The sequence below is a fragment of the Gambusia affinis genome, linkage group LG02 (assembly GCF_019740435.1).
Source record: "Gambusia affinis linkage group LG02, SWU_Gaff_1.0, whole genome shotgun sequence".
In the NCBI taxonomy this organism is placed as follows: Eukaryota; Metazoa; Chordata; class Actinopteri; order Cyprinodontiformes; family Poeciliidae; genus Gambusia; species Gambusia affinis.
This window is the reverse complement of record NC_057869.1, coordinates 27093746-27115722: the sequence shown is the minus strand read 5'-3', so window position 1 is coordinate 27115722 and position 21977 is coordinate 27093746. Positions and strand designations below refer to the sequence as shown.

Sequence of the window (21977 nt, the reverse complement as noted above, 5' to 3'; positions counted from 1 at the left end):
TATGTGAATATATAAGTGATAAATATGTGATTAGCACTAAGAGAACCATAAGTTGTAAAGGACTTTTGACTTACTTGGAAGTAGAATGAAGTATATGACTAGCACTGGGGCTACATACTGCAGCTATGCTCATATTCTTATACAACAACTATAATTTATATTTTGTGTATGCTTAAAATATTTGTCTACCTCTCTTGAGGTAATGGAACCATTTTCCAGCTGATGAAAATGTTTAATTTAAAGTATAACAGACAGCACCAGCTCTGCTTGTTGCTCACTTTTAATTGCACTGAGCGGAAATGGAAGAAGTCCAGTAGGAACGCTGGTTAATTTCACTCTGAGCAACGCAATGTGACAATTTTCCCCTCCTCTTAACGGCCCAATGAAGAAGAATCATGCTTTCAGATGATCAGATATCCTTTGAGGATTGTTAAATGAGGCGACTTTTAATCCCCTCTAGAAATGACAAAAGAGATTATTTTAGATATGATGCTTTGTTTACAATGCGTTACATAAAACTACACAAACCTGACTGAGCCGCACAAGTTTCACGTGCATGCGTGCGTTATGTGCTTTGGGCACATTATGATTATTATTTTATTTTTTTTTCTTTCTAGATTGTTTTGTATTGACTTTAGTTGAATGACTTTTTGTTTTAATATACTTTGGAGTTTGGATAATTCCTTTTTGTAACTAACTTGTTCTCGTTAATTTGTGGCGCTGTTGGACCGCCTATAAGTAGGCTGGGTTTCGACATGTTTGTGGTCGGTCCTACCGCCCTTCCGCTCGCTCCACCACTGAGGATGCGTCCTGACGAGGCGCGCGCTCCTCTCTAGTAGCTGTAGGCCGCAGCTGACGTCTCCAGCCTGCCACGCAGTGTTTTTGTTAGCCGTTTTTGCTGTGACTTTGGCCTGGTGGGGCCGGTTGTCCTGTTTTCGATTCTTTCTTTGCAGTGAATTCTATTTTGCTTTTGCCCGGTACTAGCAGGGGCTTCGACGGCCCTGTAGAGGGTTGGCCCCCTGCTGTACCGTTTTGTTCTTTTTTGAGCGGCTCACCAGATCCAACTTTCTGTTAATACTTTTGGGATTTTTGTTCTTTCCTTTTCTTTTTTTGGGACACGGGGAACTGAGGACACTTAATTCTCTCTCTTTTTTTTTCTCCACAGAAAATCAAAGCAGCTGAACCAAAAGAAACGTTCAAGAGAGTTTTAAAAGAAAATAATTTTCTTTTGAACCCTCAGTTTTGCCTACGTGTCCTCAAATGTGTTGTGCCCTTGTTGGACGGAACAGTGTGCGTGTAAAATCTTCTCGCCGACAGTTCAAGTGCCACCCAAGACCCGAAGCTCTACACATTTTTACAACTGCGGTGCAAATTCTACAAATCAATTTCTGCAGAGAAGCCTTATGCAAGACTTCTGCTAAAAAAAAAAAAAAAAAGAAGAAAAAAAAATCTGAAGTCATAAACAGGTGGAAGGACGTGGGCTGCTTGTGAGTTATAACCGGCAGGGAAAGTGGGGATTTTTTTTACGTAATGCGGCAATGCTCGGTGTCTGAACAGGGGGGGGGGTCCTGTCAGCCCACACAAGTCACCTCAGCAGACCTTGGAAGCGATTCTGCATTGAACAGGTTCATTTCCTCTGCAAGACAGTCTCAGATAAACTGTGTGCTGGGAGATTAATACAGAGGTGCTGTTCAGTTTGCAAGCCCTGGTGGGGGATTTCTGATTTATTTGCCATTTTTCAGACAATCTAAATGATAACGCGAAACATTTGCCTCACTCTCGTTTAGTGGGTTGGGTAAAGATATCTGTTACCAGTTTGTTCCTTAGAAATGATCACAATAAAAACAGCCAACATAAGACTGAAAAGCAGTTCACATAACCGGAATGTTTTCACGCTATAACACACTGACACTCCATGCATATGGATTCAAAGAGCTACTAAAGATGACCATCATTATGATCTGTTTATAATGTGTGTGTGTGTGTGTGTGTGTGTGTGTATAAGAAGCCTGTGAGGTTCTGTGCATGTTCCACGTAGCGCTACACAAATGTTTGATTCTGAACCACGAAGAAAGGAAAATTATTACCAAAGGATCTGCAGAAGATGATAATTGAACTTTAAAAAAGCAAGAAAAGAACATAAAAAAAATTATATATCCAAGGAATTGAAAATGCCAAACTGCACCGTTCAAACTTTAACTAAGAAGTGGAGAAATTGCGGATTCTGTTGAAACCAAGCCACAAAAAAAAAAAAAAAGAAATAACACAAGAACTCTGGATTCTTTGAAAAAGGTTGCAGCTCTTTCAAACTGTTCAATAAGGAGGAAATTGTGGGAAAAAAAGTCTTCGTAATCAAGTGTCGACGCTTGAGACGAAACAAATGGACTTTATTAAACGACCACAACACACAAAATTGGGAGAAGAATCATCAAAGGTTGTGCTTACTGTGAGACGTGGAGGTGGGTCGCGAATGGATTGTTGATCTTTGAGCTACAGAGATACGATGAACCTCGTCAACCCCGATGGTTGATGAAGATAAACGCAGCAATTCATCAGGACGTACCAGGAAGAGATTTCACACTCATGGCCTCAGAAGGAGATCATGTTATCTAATTGGATGTTTCATCATAAAGTTTTGCTAAGAAGAGCGAAACTAAAGGTTTTCTCCCAACCACTCTGAGTTTTTCATAGGGTGTCTTGTCAGTCTGGTAGACTCCGTGCAGTTATAAAGCGATCTACATATGCAGGGCTGGTGTGGAGGCTCCCATATTGTTAGAAATATGCCTTAAAAATCTTCAATTCTACCAGCATGTGTGAATTCATGAGCACAACAGACAACTTTCAATCACTTCTGAAATAACCAAGCACTGCAGAGACAACTACAAGACATCTTTTATACTCAATTTGACGACCTTGAGGATTTAATTCGTGCACGTTCTGCAAGCGAAGGATAATCAAGGCAAATGAAACTTGTGACACGAATGAAAGAGGAGCCAAAACAAGTCTTTAAAAACAAGACGGCACACTCATTCATGAACAGGAGAATCAAGATTTTAAAAAGATGTTTAAACGACAAGCTTCAAGCCACATTTGGCAACAGAGATAAACAGTAAACCATTTAACAGGGTGGGAGTCTCATTTTGTTTGTCGATAAGCAGATGGCAATTTCACAATGCACATAAATCTCTGCGGAAAAAGTTGGAGCACCGGCAGCTTTTAAAGCAGACTGCTCGGCTCAAAGGCGTGCAGCGGACATTTCGCTCTTCAAGGGTCACAGTTTAGGGAAACAGGACATTGAGTGACATCGTGTGGTGCAATAAAATAGAAGATAGTGCTTTGTGTGCTGACAGCATAAACTGTGACCCTATAGAAGCAGATTATCATTCAAAAACACAGCAGGAACTCAACATTAGAACTCCTTCTGTTTGCTGATTGGCCATCATGAAATGGATCCTGACGAATGTAATTTAGTGGGAGAAATCACAGACAGAGCAGTGAAGGGAGATGAGAATCAAGCGGAATTGCATAGGACGGCTATGAACAGGCAGGCTAAAGTGTGTTTTAAGTTTAAAAAAAAAAAACTGTCAAAATTGAAATTGGTGGATCATATCTGAAATAAAAATGGAAAACAGGACTGGCCAGAAAAAGTCGGATTAGTGCATCTCTACATAATACACATATTTTCAAGTTCTTATCTAAATACTGCCAAATGTCTCGCACCATGTTCGAGTGTAGATAGTGGTGGGACACATTTAATATGACCATCCTGAAGTTCTGACTTGATGGGTACAGTATATATCATTGTTGTAGTCAAGACCACCTAACCCGAGACCAAGACAAGACCAAGACTTTTAGGGTCCGAGACCAAGTCGAGGCCAAGACCGAGGGAAGTCCAGACCGAGTCCAGACCAAGACCAGCGCCCCGCGTTGCATGACACAATAAAATGTGAAATATGATCTAAATTGCGAATCAAATTGATCTGAAAGACTCACGTTCCCATAAAAACGCCTAGATATTAAATACTTAAAGCTGAAATAAATTTAACCAATATTACTGCTTATCTAAAATGATAATGCCCTGAGCATTTGCCCAAATCATTCATGTCAGAAATCACCACTGTCTGCACCATTAAACATAGCAATTGAGGTAATGCCCTGATAGTAAACAACACTCAACTATAAACACTGACCAAAGAGCAACAAGCAAGAACTAACCAAGCACAAGGCGCTCACCATGACTGTTCTCACCCACTGCACGAAGAAAGGCAGCACAATGTTGTAATGTCTACCATCATGGCAGACATTACAGCTGCCACATTGAACGAAAACAATCAATGAGCAATGCGCACGCTCTACGTGCTCTTTCGTTTTTGTCGTTTATTTATTTGCTAATTAAATAAATATCAATGTACATAATTAAATAAAATAATAAGAGCCACTGCAGTGTACGCAGAGCATAACAAGAACAAAGAACGGCTCTCAGTGAGGCTCCAGTCCTGTCTTCTTAGTAAAGAGAAGTTCAGAAGACTCGGATCGTTCATCACTACATTGCAGACTTTTGGACAGAGTGTTGTCCCATACATGCGACACGTTAGTCAACACTTCTGCACAATAATTCAACGCAGTGAGAGGCTTTTTTTTTTTTTTTTTCATCACAAATGCTTATGTGTCTCTGTACAGCTAGCTTTGCTAACATCACGTCAACGGAGCTTACCTTTCTTTGAGCTTCTTTTCTAATCGACGGTAAAAGTTAGACGCAGTCCTCACCGTCTGTGAAAGCGAAGAGCTGCTAAATTAGCTGTCTCCATCGGATTTCTTATGATTTATGCAGCGCATAAATATTACTGACGATTCGACAGACATCTTCTGGCGCTCAAAGAAAACCACTGCGCATGTCCGTCTCAGAGCGCCGCGTGCGAGTGAAAGGTGGGGAGGGGGCGGGTAGGGGGGTAACGGAAACACTAAATCACGTTATTACTTGGATTTTAATCGGCGCGTTTTGCATCCAGTGAAAACAAAAATGTTAACAAATAAACTGGACAGTATGCTGTAAATTTTGTGATATTTTCATAGTTGCGGTCTTGAAATAAAATCCCGAGTCCTCAGGGCCCAAGACCGAGACAAGACCGATACAAGACCGAGACAAGACCGATACAAGACCGAGACCAAATGGCGATCGAGTCTGAGACGAGACCATCAAAAAATGGTGTCAAGATAATCCAAGGCATTGAGTGCATTATATATTGTCATAATGACATTCTTGAACTAGAAAAACTTCCATGAAGAGACAATGTGTTTCCTATTCAGAAAATCTTGCAAAGATTTATAATTTATAAAATATTAAAATATATGTATATTACACAACTTGTCAAAGGCACAGCAGCTACATGCACTTTCTCCTTGTCCGTTTCACTTTTGCTAGTATATATATATATAAATCTTCTGTTGCGAAGTTGCCGATGGTCTGCCATATGAAGAGATGAAAGATGTAGCATTCACACTTTATCTTGAACCATCAGTCACCGATTGATTTTTATCGCTGGACTCTTTTCACAGCAGATAAAGCAACTTGTCATAGCGGGGAGGAGAACAGAACCATCATGCCTTCCCACAGGTCATTACAGGAAAAAAAAGACACGTGACTGACACTTGAGGGGTTTTTTTCTGCCTCAGCGAGGAAAAATGTCTGCCGTCAAAGGTATACAGAGTGCCACAATTCCGTTAACGACAGCCACAGCATGCATGCGTTGTTGAGTAAAAGGATCAAACCCAGGGCCTCAGGAGACGAGGGAAGGGGGGGCAAATGAAAGACACGGTAATGACCGTACAGATCAGTGGCCGAGGCAGCACAGAGCGTGAAATTGCGAACATGTGACTGCTGGTGAAATCTCAGGGCGAGATTCCTGTCAACTGGCGCTCAGATCATAGATCCTTCTTTTCACTGTGAAATCCAAAGCCTGTTCTTGCAGAGCACACTGAGTGTCTTCTCTAACAGTTAAATGGAAAGACAAATTGACACTTAACATTATGGGATTAATAAGATTTTCCTCCCAGTGCAAAAGAGAGGATGATTTTTATTTATTTTTTTCCTCCCATCTACATTCTGGGTTTAAAGCAAACAGAGTCATCATTGCGCCATGGGGAGTCGTTGACTTTGAGCACCACTACTGTTCCCTAAAAGTGAGAACTTACTGTTGTCATCTGTTTGAACTATGACACGTGCAACGGAGGCTCCAAAAACAACGATGCAACACGGCCAGCTGTTTGCATTTGCTTTGCAAAAGTATTCTAACCCCTTGAACATTTTCATATTTTGTTATGCTGCAATCATACGCATCTCTTTAAATGGTCAGAAATGTCTGTTTTGTTCACATTTAAGTCTATGAATACGCATGGTATCTGCACCAAAAAGTGTTTCTACAAAGTACTGAGTCAAGGGAATCCAAATCAAATTTATTACACATTTTTCAGATTTGTATTGGGAAACAAAATCTTTAAAGGGGCGGCATTATGTAAAGTCAACCTGACTTTGGAACTGTTACACCCTCGTCGAAAACATACCTGGAGTGTTGCATGCCCTCCCCTGTGACTCCCCACCTCAGCTCCTTCAGACTAGCTAGAAGCAATTAGCAAACACCTGGTGGAACTGCACATCTGCTGAGCTTCTCAGAACAACGCTGGTAAAAATGTTGTCAAAAGGCTAATAGAGGAGCGATGTGGTGATGACTTCCTGAAGGCGGAGTTTCAGAAAGAAGAGGAGTTTCTTAAAGGGACAGAAGCCTGTTATATTACAAAGACAATTTTCTTTTAAGTTATATTTAATATATAGCATTTGTATGACTACCAAAGGTAACAGTTACTTTATTGTGTAGAAAAATGGCACCATGTGCCTAGAAAATACATAATACTGCCCCTTGATAATCCTGTTTTTATTCCACTTCACAAATACTCTTATTTGTTTTGATCTGCCGCATAAATTATGTAGAATTTTGTTGATGAAGGGGTGTGAACACTTTTGCACGCCACTATGTCTTGTCATGAATTCCCATCCAAATAGGAAAACTGCTTTAACATGTTGGAAGAGGCTTGCTAACCAACAAAACAACAACTAATAAACGTGCCAAAATTGCTTGTATATGTTTTAAGGGGGTGAGAGAGCAAGTAAACAGCGAAGGCACTAGAGCTTGGCTTTACATTTTAAACTCCTACAAATTCAAAGCAACTGTTTTGTTTTTTTTTTAAAGTACAGAAAGAAACACAGGTATGTGGATAATTAGCCCAAAAATCACTGCTCTGAGTTAAAATACGCAGACCGGATTCCTGCGCTCGGCTCACGGACACATTTTCACAAACCAGTAAAAACGCCTCAGCTGCTCTTGAAAAGCTGCTTTTTTTGTGCTTTTTTTTTTTCGCAGCGAGGTCTTATCTTATCCACTTCATGCAGCGATGCTTCCTGTGATGAATTTCTAATGGGAGAGAACTGGAAAACTATTATCTAGACTTGGCAGTTTTCTTTGGCTGGCCAGTACCCCCCACTTTCTTCCTGCACTTATTGCTAGTCGCCTCTGCTGCTGCAGCTTTCTGTCTACATAAATTAGCTTGATCTGCTCACGCCTTTTTAACAAAAAGGAGAAAAAGAAAAAGAAGAAGAAGAAAAAAAAGGTGTTGGCAGAGTATGCATCTTCCTACTTAAGAGAGAGAGGATCAAGGACCACTTGTGGTGCATGTGGGCCCTGCCTCTGACTGCTTCTTATTGCTATGGATACCAGTTATCGTCTTTTAAGAGTGCGGCAATCTGGGCAGCAATAAATTATCATCAAGCATGAAATTGCTTTATTCAGATAGAAACTAAAGATGCAGCAGGTGACGGTGCACTACTTAACTCAACCCTAAGTAAGTCACAAACTACTAAAAGGGAATATCCAAAGCCATTAAAATGACTTTAATTTTAATTTTTTATACGTGTGTAAATGAGATGTTTGTTGCTAATAATTACCGATCTCAGTTAAGTTTGTCATGGAGAAGATCTACATGCCATTTTTTAAATAAATGTTTAAAAATGCACTACTTTAAGAACGTTTACTACCTTACACCAATTCTTCATTTTTGTTTCTCGTTCATGCAGGATTACAAACAAGAAGGTAAATATGATCTTAATTATTTGTTAGAATGTAACTAATTTAGTTCAGTAAAGATTTTGAAGCATTTATTAGAATTTGGCTGCATTAGATTCTCCCTTTATTAAAAGTAGCAGAATGGTTTTTTTCATAATTAGTTAGAATTTAATCAAGTCTTTTTTTTCTGCTAATCTTCCATATTTCCAAGGCAAAATGGTTACAAGATTCAGAATGAAATCAAATATTTGCAAATTGTTGCACTAGTCATATTTTTTAACTCTTAAAGTTTGTCTTGGTAGCGTGTGATAAGTCAGGAGCTAAAAGTAAGGCTTTCAAATGCAGTTATTTTTTTAGGGCGTATGATCCTCTAAATGAGAGGATACATAGAAAGATATGTTAACATAACTTGCACCTACTAACTAACTAGTTAGCATTTAGCAAACTTCTATTTCCATATTGGAAGTTATTTGAAACACATGGTTAAAAATATAACAAAAAAATAAATAAATAAAAAAAATCTACAGAAATTTCAAAACTTCCACCAGTTTTTGCTGCTCAGACTGCAACCATTAGTTTGACCAGTGCAGATGTGCTGGGCTGTGTGACATTGGGTGGTGTGGTCTCTGATGGGCCGTCATTGAGCTGCTGGTGGTGCTGCTGGGCGGACGCTGCTGTCCATACTGAGCAGCAAAGGACGAAGGAAAAAGCAGGGCGAGCTGGCAGACCAGGAATGCACAATTAGTCCTGGGTCAGTCGCAATGGGTTTTCTCAAAGGCAAACAAGGCGATCAGATCGTGACTTTGTGTTTATCTAGAAAGGAGTGCACTGATAAGAACAAACTGATTGTAGTAAGTATATTTTTTTTATATATATAGTAAAATTGGTTCAAAGTTTGTCTGCGTACAATTTTGGTTGATTTTAATCCACATTTCTTATTTTAAAAAGAAATATGCTTATGTATTATTATTATTATTATTATTATTATTATTATTACGAAAAGGTCTGTAATTCATCTGCAGCTGAAACGTGTTGGTCATTAGCAGTGACTGTGTCACAGTTAAGAACCTCAGCTCGCAATCTGACTTCAGCAGCGTTGCAGTGGTTAAAGCAGTTAAAGCTGGATGAAACACTTTCGTCTTGTTCCAACACAGAAGCCTTTTCAGCAAGGAAATATATTGTATTTTAATTTCTGAGAGCGACTAGTGATTCAGAAAGAGCAAACATGCCCATTTCTAGCTAAATTGAACATTTAGACATAGCTTACACACATTGTCAGCTAGATAACAGCAGTAAAAACAATCTTGTTTGAATCAATAAAGTAAACAAGAATAATAAAGAAACAAAATGTGTTTTTTAACAAGGGGGGAAAGGGGGGAGGGACTAGCACACCCTGCTGACTGTCAATATTCCACACTTTAGCTTGTGGAATAAATCAAAGTGTGGGATTAGCTCATACAACTTCAGTGACATATTTCTGACAGCCATGTACAATCTCTGCCATCAGCCTGGTGAAGGGTTTGCCCCACTCCTCCTTCCTTGCAGACATCTAGAGGCCCGTTTCCATGTCCAGCCTGTTAAAAGTCTTCCAACAACATCTTGCAAAGACCAACATATTGGCTTTGACTTGAGCCAGGACCTACTTCCAAACTCTCAGCCAGTTTTTGGTGGATTTGCTGATATGTTTTGGGTCACTGTCCTGCTACAAAGTCCAGTTCTGAAAAAAAAAAGAAGTATTTTTTCCCCCTCCTCAAGCATCCTCTGATATGCAAAAGAATTGTGCTAACCAGGGCCTGAAGCTACAAACTATTCCCAAACCACTTCCACTGCTGTGCTTCACTGTTGTAGCTCCTTTTTTCCGTCTAACTGTATTTGGTTTGTGTCAGACATTTTGTCTGTTCTGCTGTCCAAGTAATTGGGCTGTACACTCATTTATTCAAACAGCAATATTCCTAAAGTCCTGGATGTTTGTCTACGCTCTCTCTGCCAAACTCTACTCTGGTCTTTGTGTTTTTCCTAGAGACTACTGCAGCAGGGTTTTCTCTTTTTGGAGACTTCTTCAAGCATCTTACAGTGTGTTCTCAGGGTAAACGTGATTGAACAGCCAAACCAGAGTTAGTTGGCAGCTGTTCTGAAGGTCTTCCACTAGTAGACTCTTTTTGCATACAGTGGAATGACTACAATTATCTGACGACATCTTTAAATGCCTTACCAGACATCATAAGGTCTTCTTTCTAAAAATGATGTCAGGAGCACATCAAGCTAATCGTCTGAGGTTTAAATAGGTCTTCCAAAATGATTAGCAGCAGTGTTTTCACAATGTAAACCTAATCTGAAAGGCCTGTGTGTAATTTTAGCCAATTTAAGTGGGAATAAACATTGGGGCTGTCCTCATTTATGCCTTACCAAAAATACCAAATACCAAATTTTTATTGATTTTACTAAAGATTTAAAGTAGTTAGAACGTTTACATGTTTAGTGTTGTTAAAATGATAAATATCCAAATAAGTTTAAATATCACACACACTGGGATATTTTTTTTCCACACCTAGTCACATATCTGCTTAGAAACATTTACATCAAACTTTTTTTTGTTTCTTCCAATTGAGCTTCAAACAGGCTAAATCGAAAGACAGGTGCGAAATCAAGCTTCTTGCTTCGAGGTACCAATTGTTTGGCCTCATTAAAGACTGAAATAATTTCCGTGGCTAATATTTAATACCCACCAATGCCTTGCTTTTTTTTTTTTTTTTTTTTTTTGAGGGTGTTTAAACACGTTAGTGGTCGAGAGTGAAGGAGGGGACAAATAAACCAACGGAGCAGGTTCGGCGATGAGTTAATCTGTATTCGTGGGTCATCCTGCGGTCACGCTAATCACTAACAGTGATTACCTCTGACTGTTCCACCTTTTTACTTAATGCAGCCGAGTGTAACTTAAAAAAAAAGAAATTGCTGCGCTCGCTCTAGCGAACAAACCATGGCGAATTCCCTCCTGATGTAACAGTCACGTCAATGACTCCTTGTGTTGTGGCAGGAGAGAATATATATATAAATATATATATATATATATATCTATAAAGGGGTACCAGGCTACCCTCTAGTGGTCCGGGGAGGCGGTGAACCGTGGCACAGAGTGAGTTGTTGCTTGTATATTTATACCAAAAAAAAAAAAAAGAATAATAATAACATGGTGGGAGGGTAAACGGGACCCCAAAGACACTGATGGGAGGAAACGAGAGAGAGAGAGAGAAAAAGAAAGTCCTTTGGAGGAGGAAGCCGTGCGGGGAATTCCGCTGCGTTAACGGGAGGTGTTTACTTTCTATGCAAATCAGCCTCAACGACACCGGGGGTCTTTTTCCTCCTCCTCCTCCTTCTTCTTTTTTTTAAGGGTATGTCTTTTTTTTCCTCCCCATTCCCTTCCTCACCCCCTACTTCTTCCTCTGACTTTTCAAGAAAGAAAGCTTTGATGTTGGGAGGAGGGATCGATGCCAGAGAGAGAGAGAGAGAGAGAGAGAAAAGGGAAGAGAGGGGGAGGATGTAGAATAAAAATGTAGCTACTTCTGTGGGTGTGTGGGAGTGCGGGGCGGTTTGATAGTCTGCCGTCATCATAGATGCTCTGTGTTGAGCTGCTAAATCGGAAAGCCACAAGTGAGCGTTCATCTCCATCTCCATCATCATCATCATCATCATCATCTGATAAAGTTTTCATGAAGAAGGTCTAAGATGGAGCAGCTGACCCTTCCGCATTTTTTCTTTTTTGTATTTTCACTAGTATGTGGGAGAGGAGCAGAAAACGGGGGAGGAGGAGGGAGATGAAGTGATGCGAGGTTCTCTGCAACACACACACACACACACACACACACACACACACACGCACACACACACACACACACACACCGCCACCACCGCTTGGATGTGCAGGCCTGCTGATGCTGCTGATGTTGCTGCGGAGGTGCAACCTTATGTGGACGCAGACGTACCAAAAAAATTTAAAATAAAATAAAAACTACACTTCCTTATACGTTGTTGTTTTTTTTTTTTTTACTCAAATACACGTTAAAAATAAAATAAAAAATCAAATAAAAAAAATACCACTTTAGACTGGAAAAAAAGTCTTCTGATAAAGACATATGGAGCCAACAAGTCTGATCATCGCGAGGAAAGCAACAGACAGGAAGTAAATGAGGATTGGGTGGAGGAGGAGGGGGGGGGAACTCAATTAATGATTCAGAAACGCGCAGCATAATCCGCAGCTACTTACATGGAGGTGATGTTTTTGAATAAGTCCGCGATATCCACGCCGGTCCCGTTGCTGCCGGTGTCTTGCAGGGCGAGCAGCGGGAAGAACCTGCCGTTGTCGGACTTATTGCAATAGATCTCTGTTTGAGAGCAGCTGCAGGTCGGCGGGCAGTCCAGCATGGAGCTCAGGTAGTCCTGGAAAACACTCATCAGAAGCAAAACCCTCCACCAGCAAATCCGGACCGAGCGAAACCATAGATCCATGTCTCCGTTGGAGAGGAGAGGGAGTCGGAGGGGGGAAGAGAGAGAGAGAGAAAAAGTGGGTGTGTGGGTGGGTGGAGAGGAAGAGGGGGGTTAAGTATAAGCAAGGGTTCCCGATGTCCTCTGGGTTCCGACAGAAACAAGAGGGGGAGAAAATAAAAAAAGAGAGAGAGGAGGAGAGTGGGAGGAAGGAAGGTAAAAGAGAAAGGAAGGAAGGAATGAAGGAAGGAAGAACGGCTGGTGCGCCTGTACAGAGGATGCTCTGTGTGAGCGTTCCTGCCGTGGATGGATGCTGTAGTGTCCTTGCGCGTCAGAGGCTGCTGGGTGGAAAAAAAAAGAAGAAGAAGAACACGAAGAAGAAGAAGAGGGAGGAGGTGGGGATAAAAAGAAAAAGAAGGACGAAATAAAAAAGACAGACAAGACGCAACACAAATAAATAAATTAATAAATAAATGAATGCAGGAGAGAAACGCGAATCAAAAATAGGAAAGCGCGGTAAAAACAGTTTCCAGTCGCTCGGTCAGCCTCAGATGCATTGTGTGTTCCCACGAAATGCGGCGCTGCCGATGCCCGTCGTCGCCTCTCGCGCTCTCTCTCTCTCTCGCGCTCCCTCTCTCTCTGCTCCTCTCTCTCTCTCTCTCTCTGCTTCTCTCTCTTTCTCTCCCGAGCAGGACCAGGACGACTGTCTGGAGAGCCGGAGAGATGCAAAAAAAAAAAAAAAATGAGAGAAGTTGGACCATCAAGTCCCTCCTACTGGCTTTCCAGTCGCACTGACACCTGCAGAAGCTGCATGCGATCAGCGGCGAGCCCCGCTCCGACTCACTGACAGGTCTGCGGGGAACACGCACGGGAGGGGGCGGAGGGCATGTGAAATAATTCACATGTAAATAGAAAATAAAAAACCAATATGCTGCAAACATCCGTACAGAGAGGATCGACCAGAGCAATAATTCTATTTCCGCTTGCAACAGATGACCGTTTTAAGGTATTCCACAAAGATTTCTATGAAGTCAGTCAATATATATATGTTACTGTCACTATGTTGTGACAGTATGTTATGAGACATAATATGTGGAGGGGGGGACAAAGCAAAAAAAAAAAATCCAGCTCCTCCATTTCCTTCCATTACTCAACGCTAAATGCTGAAGTACCCTGCCTGGTCAATCAATCATGCTTGTGTACCCGCTACAGCTTGTCCGTGTTGTGTCACCGATAAGTCCTAGTGTATTCACAGAAAGTTGGGTGGAAGAAAGAATTTTGTACATAAAAACTGTGTTTAACATGTATTTATGCGTTATACTTTTTTAACTGAATCACTAGAATAAACTAACCTTTCAATCATATTCTAATACATTGAGATGCATTGAACTACTGAAATTATTCGAGGTGCTTTCAAACTTTTCCTAATAATGGAGATTCAGCTAAACTATATCAATAAATTTTGGAGGCTATTAATCAGTGGAATATTGGTCATTAAAATTATTTGAATTTTTGTCAGGATTATTAGACCATGAAAGTATATTGCGTAAGTTAACTTAGCTACTTCATTGTGGCAAATTTATCTGAACATTTTGATAACACTTAAGCTGAGATTGTGTTCAATTGCAACTAGCTTAGCGTCAGCGCTAAAGCTAAACTCAAGCTTGCTAGCCAGCGGAGCAACTTGACATTTGAAAATATACCTTTTGATTTCTTTAAGCGCATTTTAGCTTTTTTATTTACAGAATTTCCACGCCGGTGCAATGTCCAACCATGCAAACATCTTCAGATCGTTACACAGATTCTATTGGTTGAGTTCTAGCCGTCTGTTTCTGTCAGCGTAACAGCCAAAGGTGAACCAACACAGGAAGTGTGCTTCCCTCCATTTCCCTCAAAATGGAATGAAAAATGAAAGATGCTCTACAAACAACGAACACCTGAACACACAACGCTGCAACACCTGAACACAACGCTGCAACACCTGAACACAACGCTGCAACACCTGAACACAACACCGCAACACCTGAACACAACGCCGCGACACCTGAACACAACACCGCAACACCTGAACACAACGCCGCAACACCTTAACACAACGCCGCAACATCCGCCAGCCTGTCTGATCTTAGAAGAAATGTAGTTACCTGCCACCAAAGTGAAGTGTTTTATAACATGATTCTGAAAAATAATTTGAAAATAAATTTTATACATACTACCTCCCTCTCATGAAGAGAATACAAACTCTTGATACTTTTCAGGTGGTTCAGAAGGAGAAAGTAGTTTGTTGAATATATTACATATACATATTATATATATAGTCTTTTGCTATGTTTCTATCCATAAAATGTATTCCATCCTGTTGGATGCTGGAGTTTTTTGCACTCGTAGGGAGCTGTTTTTTCCACCAGGGGGAGCCACGAGACAGCATCTACAGGAGGGCGTTTCCACGCACCTGTGCGTTATCAGCCCCATCTGCAACAGCTTAAGAGGAGCGGCTGACCGTTTCTCCGGGCCGGAGTGTTTTACCTGTTTGAAATCCCCTCGTGGAGCTTGATCGACGACGGCCCGACTGTCTGCCCGCCCTCCGACGCGCCTCCCTTGGCACCGGCCGAGGCTTTTAGCCATCAGGACCCAGACTCCAGCGTCCAACCTTTTCCCTCCCTGTCTGGCTGACCTCATCTCATTCAGTAAGCCCGTTCCGTTACTCCTCCTCCAATAATCAGATAACCCGCTTACCTGTCATCTCCCCAGTCCTCAGATCGCTGGCGTTCCGGATCCAGTAGGATAAGAAACAACTCATTTTCGATCTGTTCAACAATAAAACTTATTAATCTGATTCCTCACCTCCTGTTTGTGTTCTGCATGTGGGTTAGACGATTAACGTCCAACATGACAGAACACTCCGGCCAGAATACTGACCCAGCAGAAGCACTCAGGAGAACATTAGCGGAACAAAATTCACTCATTCAATCACATGATGCAGCTTTAAGGGTTCTTGGCAGCCAGCAGAATGAAACCAACCAGCGTTTGGACCACCTGGCTAGCCTTTTACAAAGGGCTCTTCAGCAGCTGCTGCAGATTCCGCCCCAGCTCCAGATCCAGTTCCTGCTAACCCGGCTCCAGATCCAGCACCTCATGTCCATCCCGGGTTTTCTGAGAACCCAGAGAAATACTCAGGTGAGATCAATCGTTGTGGGGATTCCTTCTACAGTGCTCCCTAACTTTTAATAACTCTCCACGGAGTTTTGCACATGATGGAGTAAAATTTCCTACATCATATCTCATCTGTCAGGAGAGCACTGGATTGGGCAGAGGCTAGATTTAAGGATCCAACCAACTTTGGCTGCTCGTTTCGAGTTCCTGGTGGAGTTTAAACAGACTTTTGTCAGGAACCGATAACACATCCAGTTCTAGAAATCTATGGTCTGTTAAACAAGGGCCAAGATCTGTGGCAGACTTTGCTGTAGATTTCAGGATCAGGGCAACCCGCATCTGGATGGAATGAACTTTGAAAAGCATGTTTTTCATACCCTTAATGAACCACTAAAAGACGAGCTAGCAACCACAGATGAACCTAAGACTCTGAATGATTTAATTTCCCTCGCTATCCGTTTAGACAACCGCATGAGGGATCGTAATAAGGAAAGGACCAGGAAGAATCCACCTGTAAGGGTTGCTCTCTCCCCAGTGTCACAATTATCTCAACCTCCGTTTCCCTCACAGACTCAGTCTGAGCCTGAACCCATGCAGCTTGGGCGAGCTAGACTAACTCCTGAGGAACGGCAGAAGAGGATAAGTTCCCATCTGTGTCTGTACTGTGGGTCGCCAGGCCATTACATTGCTGCCTGTCCTAGTCGGGCAAAAGCCCAGGCCCGCCAGTAGATGAGAGGAGGCTGGCGGGCCAGTTAAAACAAGAAAAGAAAATTTCTCCTCGACTACTTCTCCCTGCCACTCTGTTTGTTGAAAATGATTCTCTGAGTTTTTCCGTACTCATAGATTCTGGGTGCGAACAAAACCTCATAGATTCCACCTTAGTTAAACAGATGGCAATCGAAACCACCCCGCTTCCGGTTCCTCTCCGCGTCACCGCCCTGGATGGTAAGGCTCTGCCCCAGATAACCCACAAAACTAAGCCTCTGCAATTGGTCATTTCGGGTAACCACAGTGAACTAATTTCCTTCTTCGTCTTCCCGTCAGCAACCGCTACTATTGTCCTGGGGTTCGAGTGGCTTCAGAAACATAACCCTTATATAAACTGGGCAGATTCGCATATCGAATCCTGGTCTCTCCGTTGTCACTCGGATTGTCTCCGCTCTGCAGTGCCTCCAAGTTCACCACCGGCAGTTACACAGGAGGTTGACCCTCCCGATTTGTCCCTAATCCCTGCGGAATATCAAGATTTAGCACCCGTTTTCAGTAAGGCTAAAGCGCTTTCACTTCCCCCCCATCGACCATACGACTGCGCTATAGAGCTCCTCCCCGGAGCTCCATTACCCTCCAGCCGCCTCTATAATATCTCCCGTCTCGAACGAGAAGCCATGGAGACTTACATTAAGGACTCCTTGGCTGCAGGCATCATTCGCCCCTCATCCTCTCCTTTGGGAGCTGGATTTTTTTTCGTGGGAAAGAAGGATGGATCATTAAGGCCCTGCATTGATTACCGGGGGTTGAACCAGATTACAGTAAAAAACAAATATCCATTACCTCTTCTGTCATCCGCTCTAGAACCTGTTCACGCGCCACGGTTTTTCTAAACTCGACCTACGGAATGCTTATCACCTGCTGCGCATCCGCCAGGGGGACGAATGGAAAACCGCTTTCAAGACCCCTTTAGGGCACTTCGAGTATTTAGTTATGCCTTTTGGTTTATCCAACGCCCCAGCGTTTTTTCAGGCTCTAGTTAATGATGTTCTCCGAGATTTTCTTAACATTTTCGTCTTTGTTTATCTCGATGATATTCTCATTTTTTCCAAGAACATTGCAGAACACAAGAAGCATGTCCGTATGGTTCTTCAACGCCTTTTAGAAAATAAACTTTTTGTTAAGGCCGAAAAGTGCGAGTTCAACCAAACATCAGTGACGTTTCTTGGATTCATACTCGAGGGCGGGCAGATAAGGCCAACAACGGAAAAGATCAAAGCGGTGTTGGAATGGCCAGAGCCGCAGACCCGCAAACAGTTACAGAGGTTCTTGGGCTTTGCTAATTTCTATAGACGTTTTATCCGAAACTACAGCCAAACAGCCTTGCCCCTCACAGCTCTCACTTCCACCAAAACGCCGTTCGAATGGACACCCGAGGCTGAAAAGGCTTTTCTCCACCTCAAATCACTTTTCGCTCAGGCTCCGGTTCTCATTCAACCCGATTCTGCTAAACAGTTTATTGTGGAGGTGGACGCCTCTGAAACGGGAGTTGGAGCCGTACTTTCTCAATTCTCCAATGTTGACAACAAGACTCACCCGTGCGCATTTTTTTCTCGCAGACTTTCTCCTGCTGAACGAAACTACGATGTGGGTGATCGTGAGTTGCTAGCCATCAAGTTGGCGCTAGAGGAGTGGCGGCATTGGCTGGAGGGAGCAGAACACCCAGTACTAGTCTGGACTGATCATAAAAACTTGGCTTACCTCCAGTCCGCTAAACGACTCAATCCCCGTCAGTCTCGCTGGTCGTTGTTCTTTTCTAGGTTTAACCTGTCAATTTCTTTTCGCCCCGGTTCCAGAAATATTAAACCAGATGCGCTGTCCAGGTTGTACTCTCCTGACGACTCTGGTAAGACTCCCTCCACCATTCTTCCACCCAGCTGCACTGTTGCCTCTGTTACCTGGGAGATGGAAGATATAATTCGTCACGCCCAGCAAACCGAACCTGATCCCGGCACTGGTCCCGCTAATCGCACCTTCGTTCCCACTTCAATCCGTGCCCGCCTCATCCATTGGTTACATACTGCAAAGTTTGCCGCTCACCCCGGGATCAGTCGTACCACAGCTCTCTTAAATCGTCACTTCTGGTGGCCTTCTTTACACAAGGATGTTAGGGAATATGTCCTCGCCTGTCCCATCTGTGCCAGAAATAAGCCCACTCACCAACCGCCAGCCGGTCTTCTCCAACCTTTACCCACCCCAGGACGCCCTTGGTCGCACATCGCCGTAGATTTTGTCACCGGACTTCCAGTCTCCAGAGGTATGACCACCATTCTCACTGTGATAGATCGTTTTTCTAAATCCTGCCATCTCATCCCTCTCAGAAAACTCCCCACGGCTTTCCAGACGGCACAACTTCTTGTTAAACATGTATTCCGACTCCACGGCATTCCTCGGGAGATCCTATCAGATCGTGGCCCCCAGTTCACGTCACAGGTTTGGAGACACTTCTGCTCAGCACTTAATGCTAAACCCACCTTAACTTCTGGATATCATCCCCAATCTAATGGGCAGACTGAGAGGATGAACCAAGAGCTCGAATCAACCCTGAGGTGCCTAACATCCACCAATCCATCTGACTGGAGCCAGTTCCTGCCCTGGGTTGAATACGCCCACAACACGCACGTATCTACAGCCACGGGTTTCTCGCCCTTTGAGGCCGCTTTAGGTTACCAACCTCCTCTCTTCCAGGCTGATGAGGGGGAGATAGCTGTCACCTCTGTTCAACATCACATCCGCCGCTGTAAAAAAATCTGGCAGATGACCATTTCCGCTTTGAATCGCACCGCAGAACAAAATCGCCGCTTCGCCGACCGGAGGAGAGTTCCCGCCCCTCATTACAGCCCCGGACAAAAGGTTTGGCTCTCCACTCGTGACATTCCTTTGAAGGCAATGTCTAAGAAACTCTCCCCCAGGTACATCGGCCCATATGAGATTGACTCTGTAATCAGTCCCACAGCTGTCCGTCTTCGCCTGCCTTCCTCCATGCGTGTTCACCCCACATTCCACGTTTCCCAAGTTAAACCAGTTCGGACCAGTGCCTTTTGCCCCCCTCCCGACTCCCCCCCCCCCTCCCGAGATGTGGATGGGCACCCTGCCTACACTGTCCGGCGGGTCGTGGACTCCCGTCGGCGAGGTCGTGGGTGGCAGTACCTCGTCGACTGGGAGGGCTATGGCCCGGAGGACCGTTCTTGGGTGCCGGGTTCGTTCATCCTGGATCCGGCTCTGATCACCGAGTACCGGTCTTCCTTGCCTTCTGGTCGGTTTGGGCCGCCGGGTGGCGGCCGTTAGGGGGGGGGTACTGTTGGATGCTGGAGTTTTTTGCACTCGTAGGGAGCTGTTTTTTCCACCAGGGGGAGCCACGAGACAGCATCTACAGGAGGGCGTTTCCACGCACCTGTGCGTTATCAGCCCCATCTGCAACAGCTTAAGAGGAGCGGCTGACCGTTTCTCCGGGCCGGAGTGTTTTACCTGTTTGAAATCCCCTCGTGGAGCTTGATCGACGACGGCCCGACTGTCTGCCCGCCCTCCGACGCGCCTCCCTTGGCACCGGCCGAGGCTTTTAGCCATCAGGACCCAGACTCCAGCGTCCAACCTTTTCCCTCCCTGTCTGGCTGACCTCATCTCATTCAGTAAGCCCGTTCCGTTACTCCTCCTCCAATAATCAGATAACCCGCTTACCTGTCATCTCCCCAGTCCTCAGATCGCTGGCGTTCCGGATCCAGTAGGATAAGAAACAACTCATTTTCGATCTGTTCAACAATAAAACTTATTAATCTGATTCCTCACCTCCTGTTTGTGTTCTGCATGTGGGTTAGACGATTAACGTCCAACATGACACATCCCTTCTGTTTCTCATTGTTTCTCATTCATCATTAAAGCTGTATTCACCTTGTTATTCCTAATTTGTCCTATTTTTTTCACCATTTTCCTCCCCGTCGACCACATTCTACCTGCTACATGTTAACACAGAATTATGTCGTTTTTGCTTTGGTAAAAGCTCATTACTTTGGCTTAATTGGTCCCGAGCTCACCGGGGTTCAGCCCCAGGATAAATCCTCCTTCAGCAGGGGATGTTTAACTATGCCCGTCGTCTACATCACATAATGATACAATTTCATCATATTTTAAAAAGGGATGAACAAACCAAAAAGAAAGAAAAAAAATATTCCCCTTACTGCTTGAAAGATGTCTCAGTTTCCCCGACTGTGTTTTTGTTACTGAGATTGTGAAAGAAAAAACTACCCGAGGTACAGGCTGTGGCTTCCTTTCGGTTCACACTGAGGTTCGCCTAAAACACGGGGCCTTCCCTTTGCTCATATGTTAGCACTGAGATGATCGGGGTCCTTAGATAATGGTGAATCAATGAAGAACAGAAACATTTGGCTCAACTTCACACCAGGTTTCTTGCTTGTCAGTTTCTTCATCCTTCTTGCTCTTCTTAGCTGAGTGCCTGGTGGGTTAAGCCTCGGTTCTCTTTTATTTCTCAAATGAAATACAAGCAGCTCTATCCAAGAAAAGGCACAAGGACCCTTATGACAGAAATTAGCTGCTTTAGCGGATGGATGAAGTTATTTGAGAGCCACAAAATCCTGTATCTCCTCCTCCTTAAAGGGGCAGTAGTATATAAACTCATCTTTTTTTTAGCTTTACGTTGTTGTTATAATAATGTTATTCCCTCATCAAAAGCATACCTGAAGTGTTGCTTTGATTCTTATCTACATGTTTGAAAAATTCTTTAATCTGTTGTTTCTCATAAACAGATTATTTTATGGCGCTAATCTGTTCATAAGCTGAGCTCCTTCAGACTAGCCAGCAGCAATTAGCAAAACACCTGGTGGAGCAGCAGATCTTCTGAGCTCGTTATGCTTCTTGGTGAAATTCTGGCAAAAATGCTGTTAAAGGGTTAATAAAGGAACGACGTTGTGATGATGGAAAGAGCAGGGCTTTCTTAAAGAGACAGAAGTCCAATTTCAAGGTGTTAAATACATAAAGTCAATTTTTATTGAACTTTGAATATATACGTAGGCTTTTTATAGCAAATGTAGCTAACATAAGTAACTTGTTTGTGCCACAAAATGGCACTGCATGTCTGGAAAATACAAGGTACTGCCCCTTTAAATGTACCCAAAACATCAGGTCTGGTGGCAGGATCTCTGTTTGGCGTGTTGATCCCGTTTTCTGACGTCAGTCCCAGGATTCAATGGTTTTTGTCCATGTTTTAAAATTTGAGGGGCAATGAATACCAGCTGTGCCATTAACTTAATAAAGTGAACTGTGCAGTGCCAGGAATACATAGTTTTGCTTTTGGGATACCCGCTTAGTTTGTCACAAAAGTGTTTCAACTTTTATCTTGTGTGTTCTTGGCATTGAGACTGAAATAAATCTGCATAACACGGTGACATTTAGAAATGACATCACCTTGTACGTGTGTTGGCACATGTCTGACATCAAAACGGCGTAACA

General features: G+C 43.1%; 1 protein-coding gene and 1 long non-coding RNA gene across 5 annotated transcripts in view; one reads left to right on the top strand and one right to left on the bottom strand.

Moving 5' to 3' along the window:
* ntrk3b (neurotrophic tyrosine kinase, receptor, type 3b) overlaps positions 1–13415 on the bottom strand; it is a 272404-nt gene extending 258989 nt beyond the window's left edge. Inside the window, exon 1 of one of the 4 annotated variants that reach the window (XM_044106543.1) lies at positions 12376–13415. In XM_044106543.1, coding sequence (XP_043962478.1) covers positions 12376–12617 — 242 coding nt within the window. In that variant the 5' untranslated portion in view covers positions 12618–13415. Of the gene's footprint in view, positions 1–4714; positions 4874–12375 lie in introns of those variants that run through there. The other 3 variants (XM_044106552.1, XM_044106561.1, XM_044106570.1) reach the window with 3 other exon arrangements.
* A 1540-nt stretch (positions 13416–14955) lies between these two features.
* Positions 14956–15429, top strand: LOC122845612. Its single transcript, XR_006373088.1, has 2 exons — positions 14956–15280; positions 15345–15429. It is a non-coding gene; the product is annotated as an uncharacterized LOC122845612 (long non-coding RNA).
* The last annotated feature ends 6548 nt before the right edge of the window (positions 15430–21977 follow it).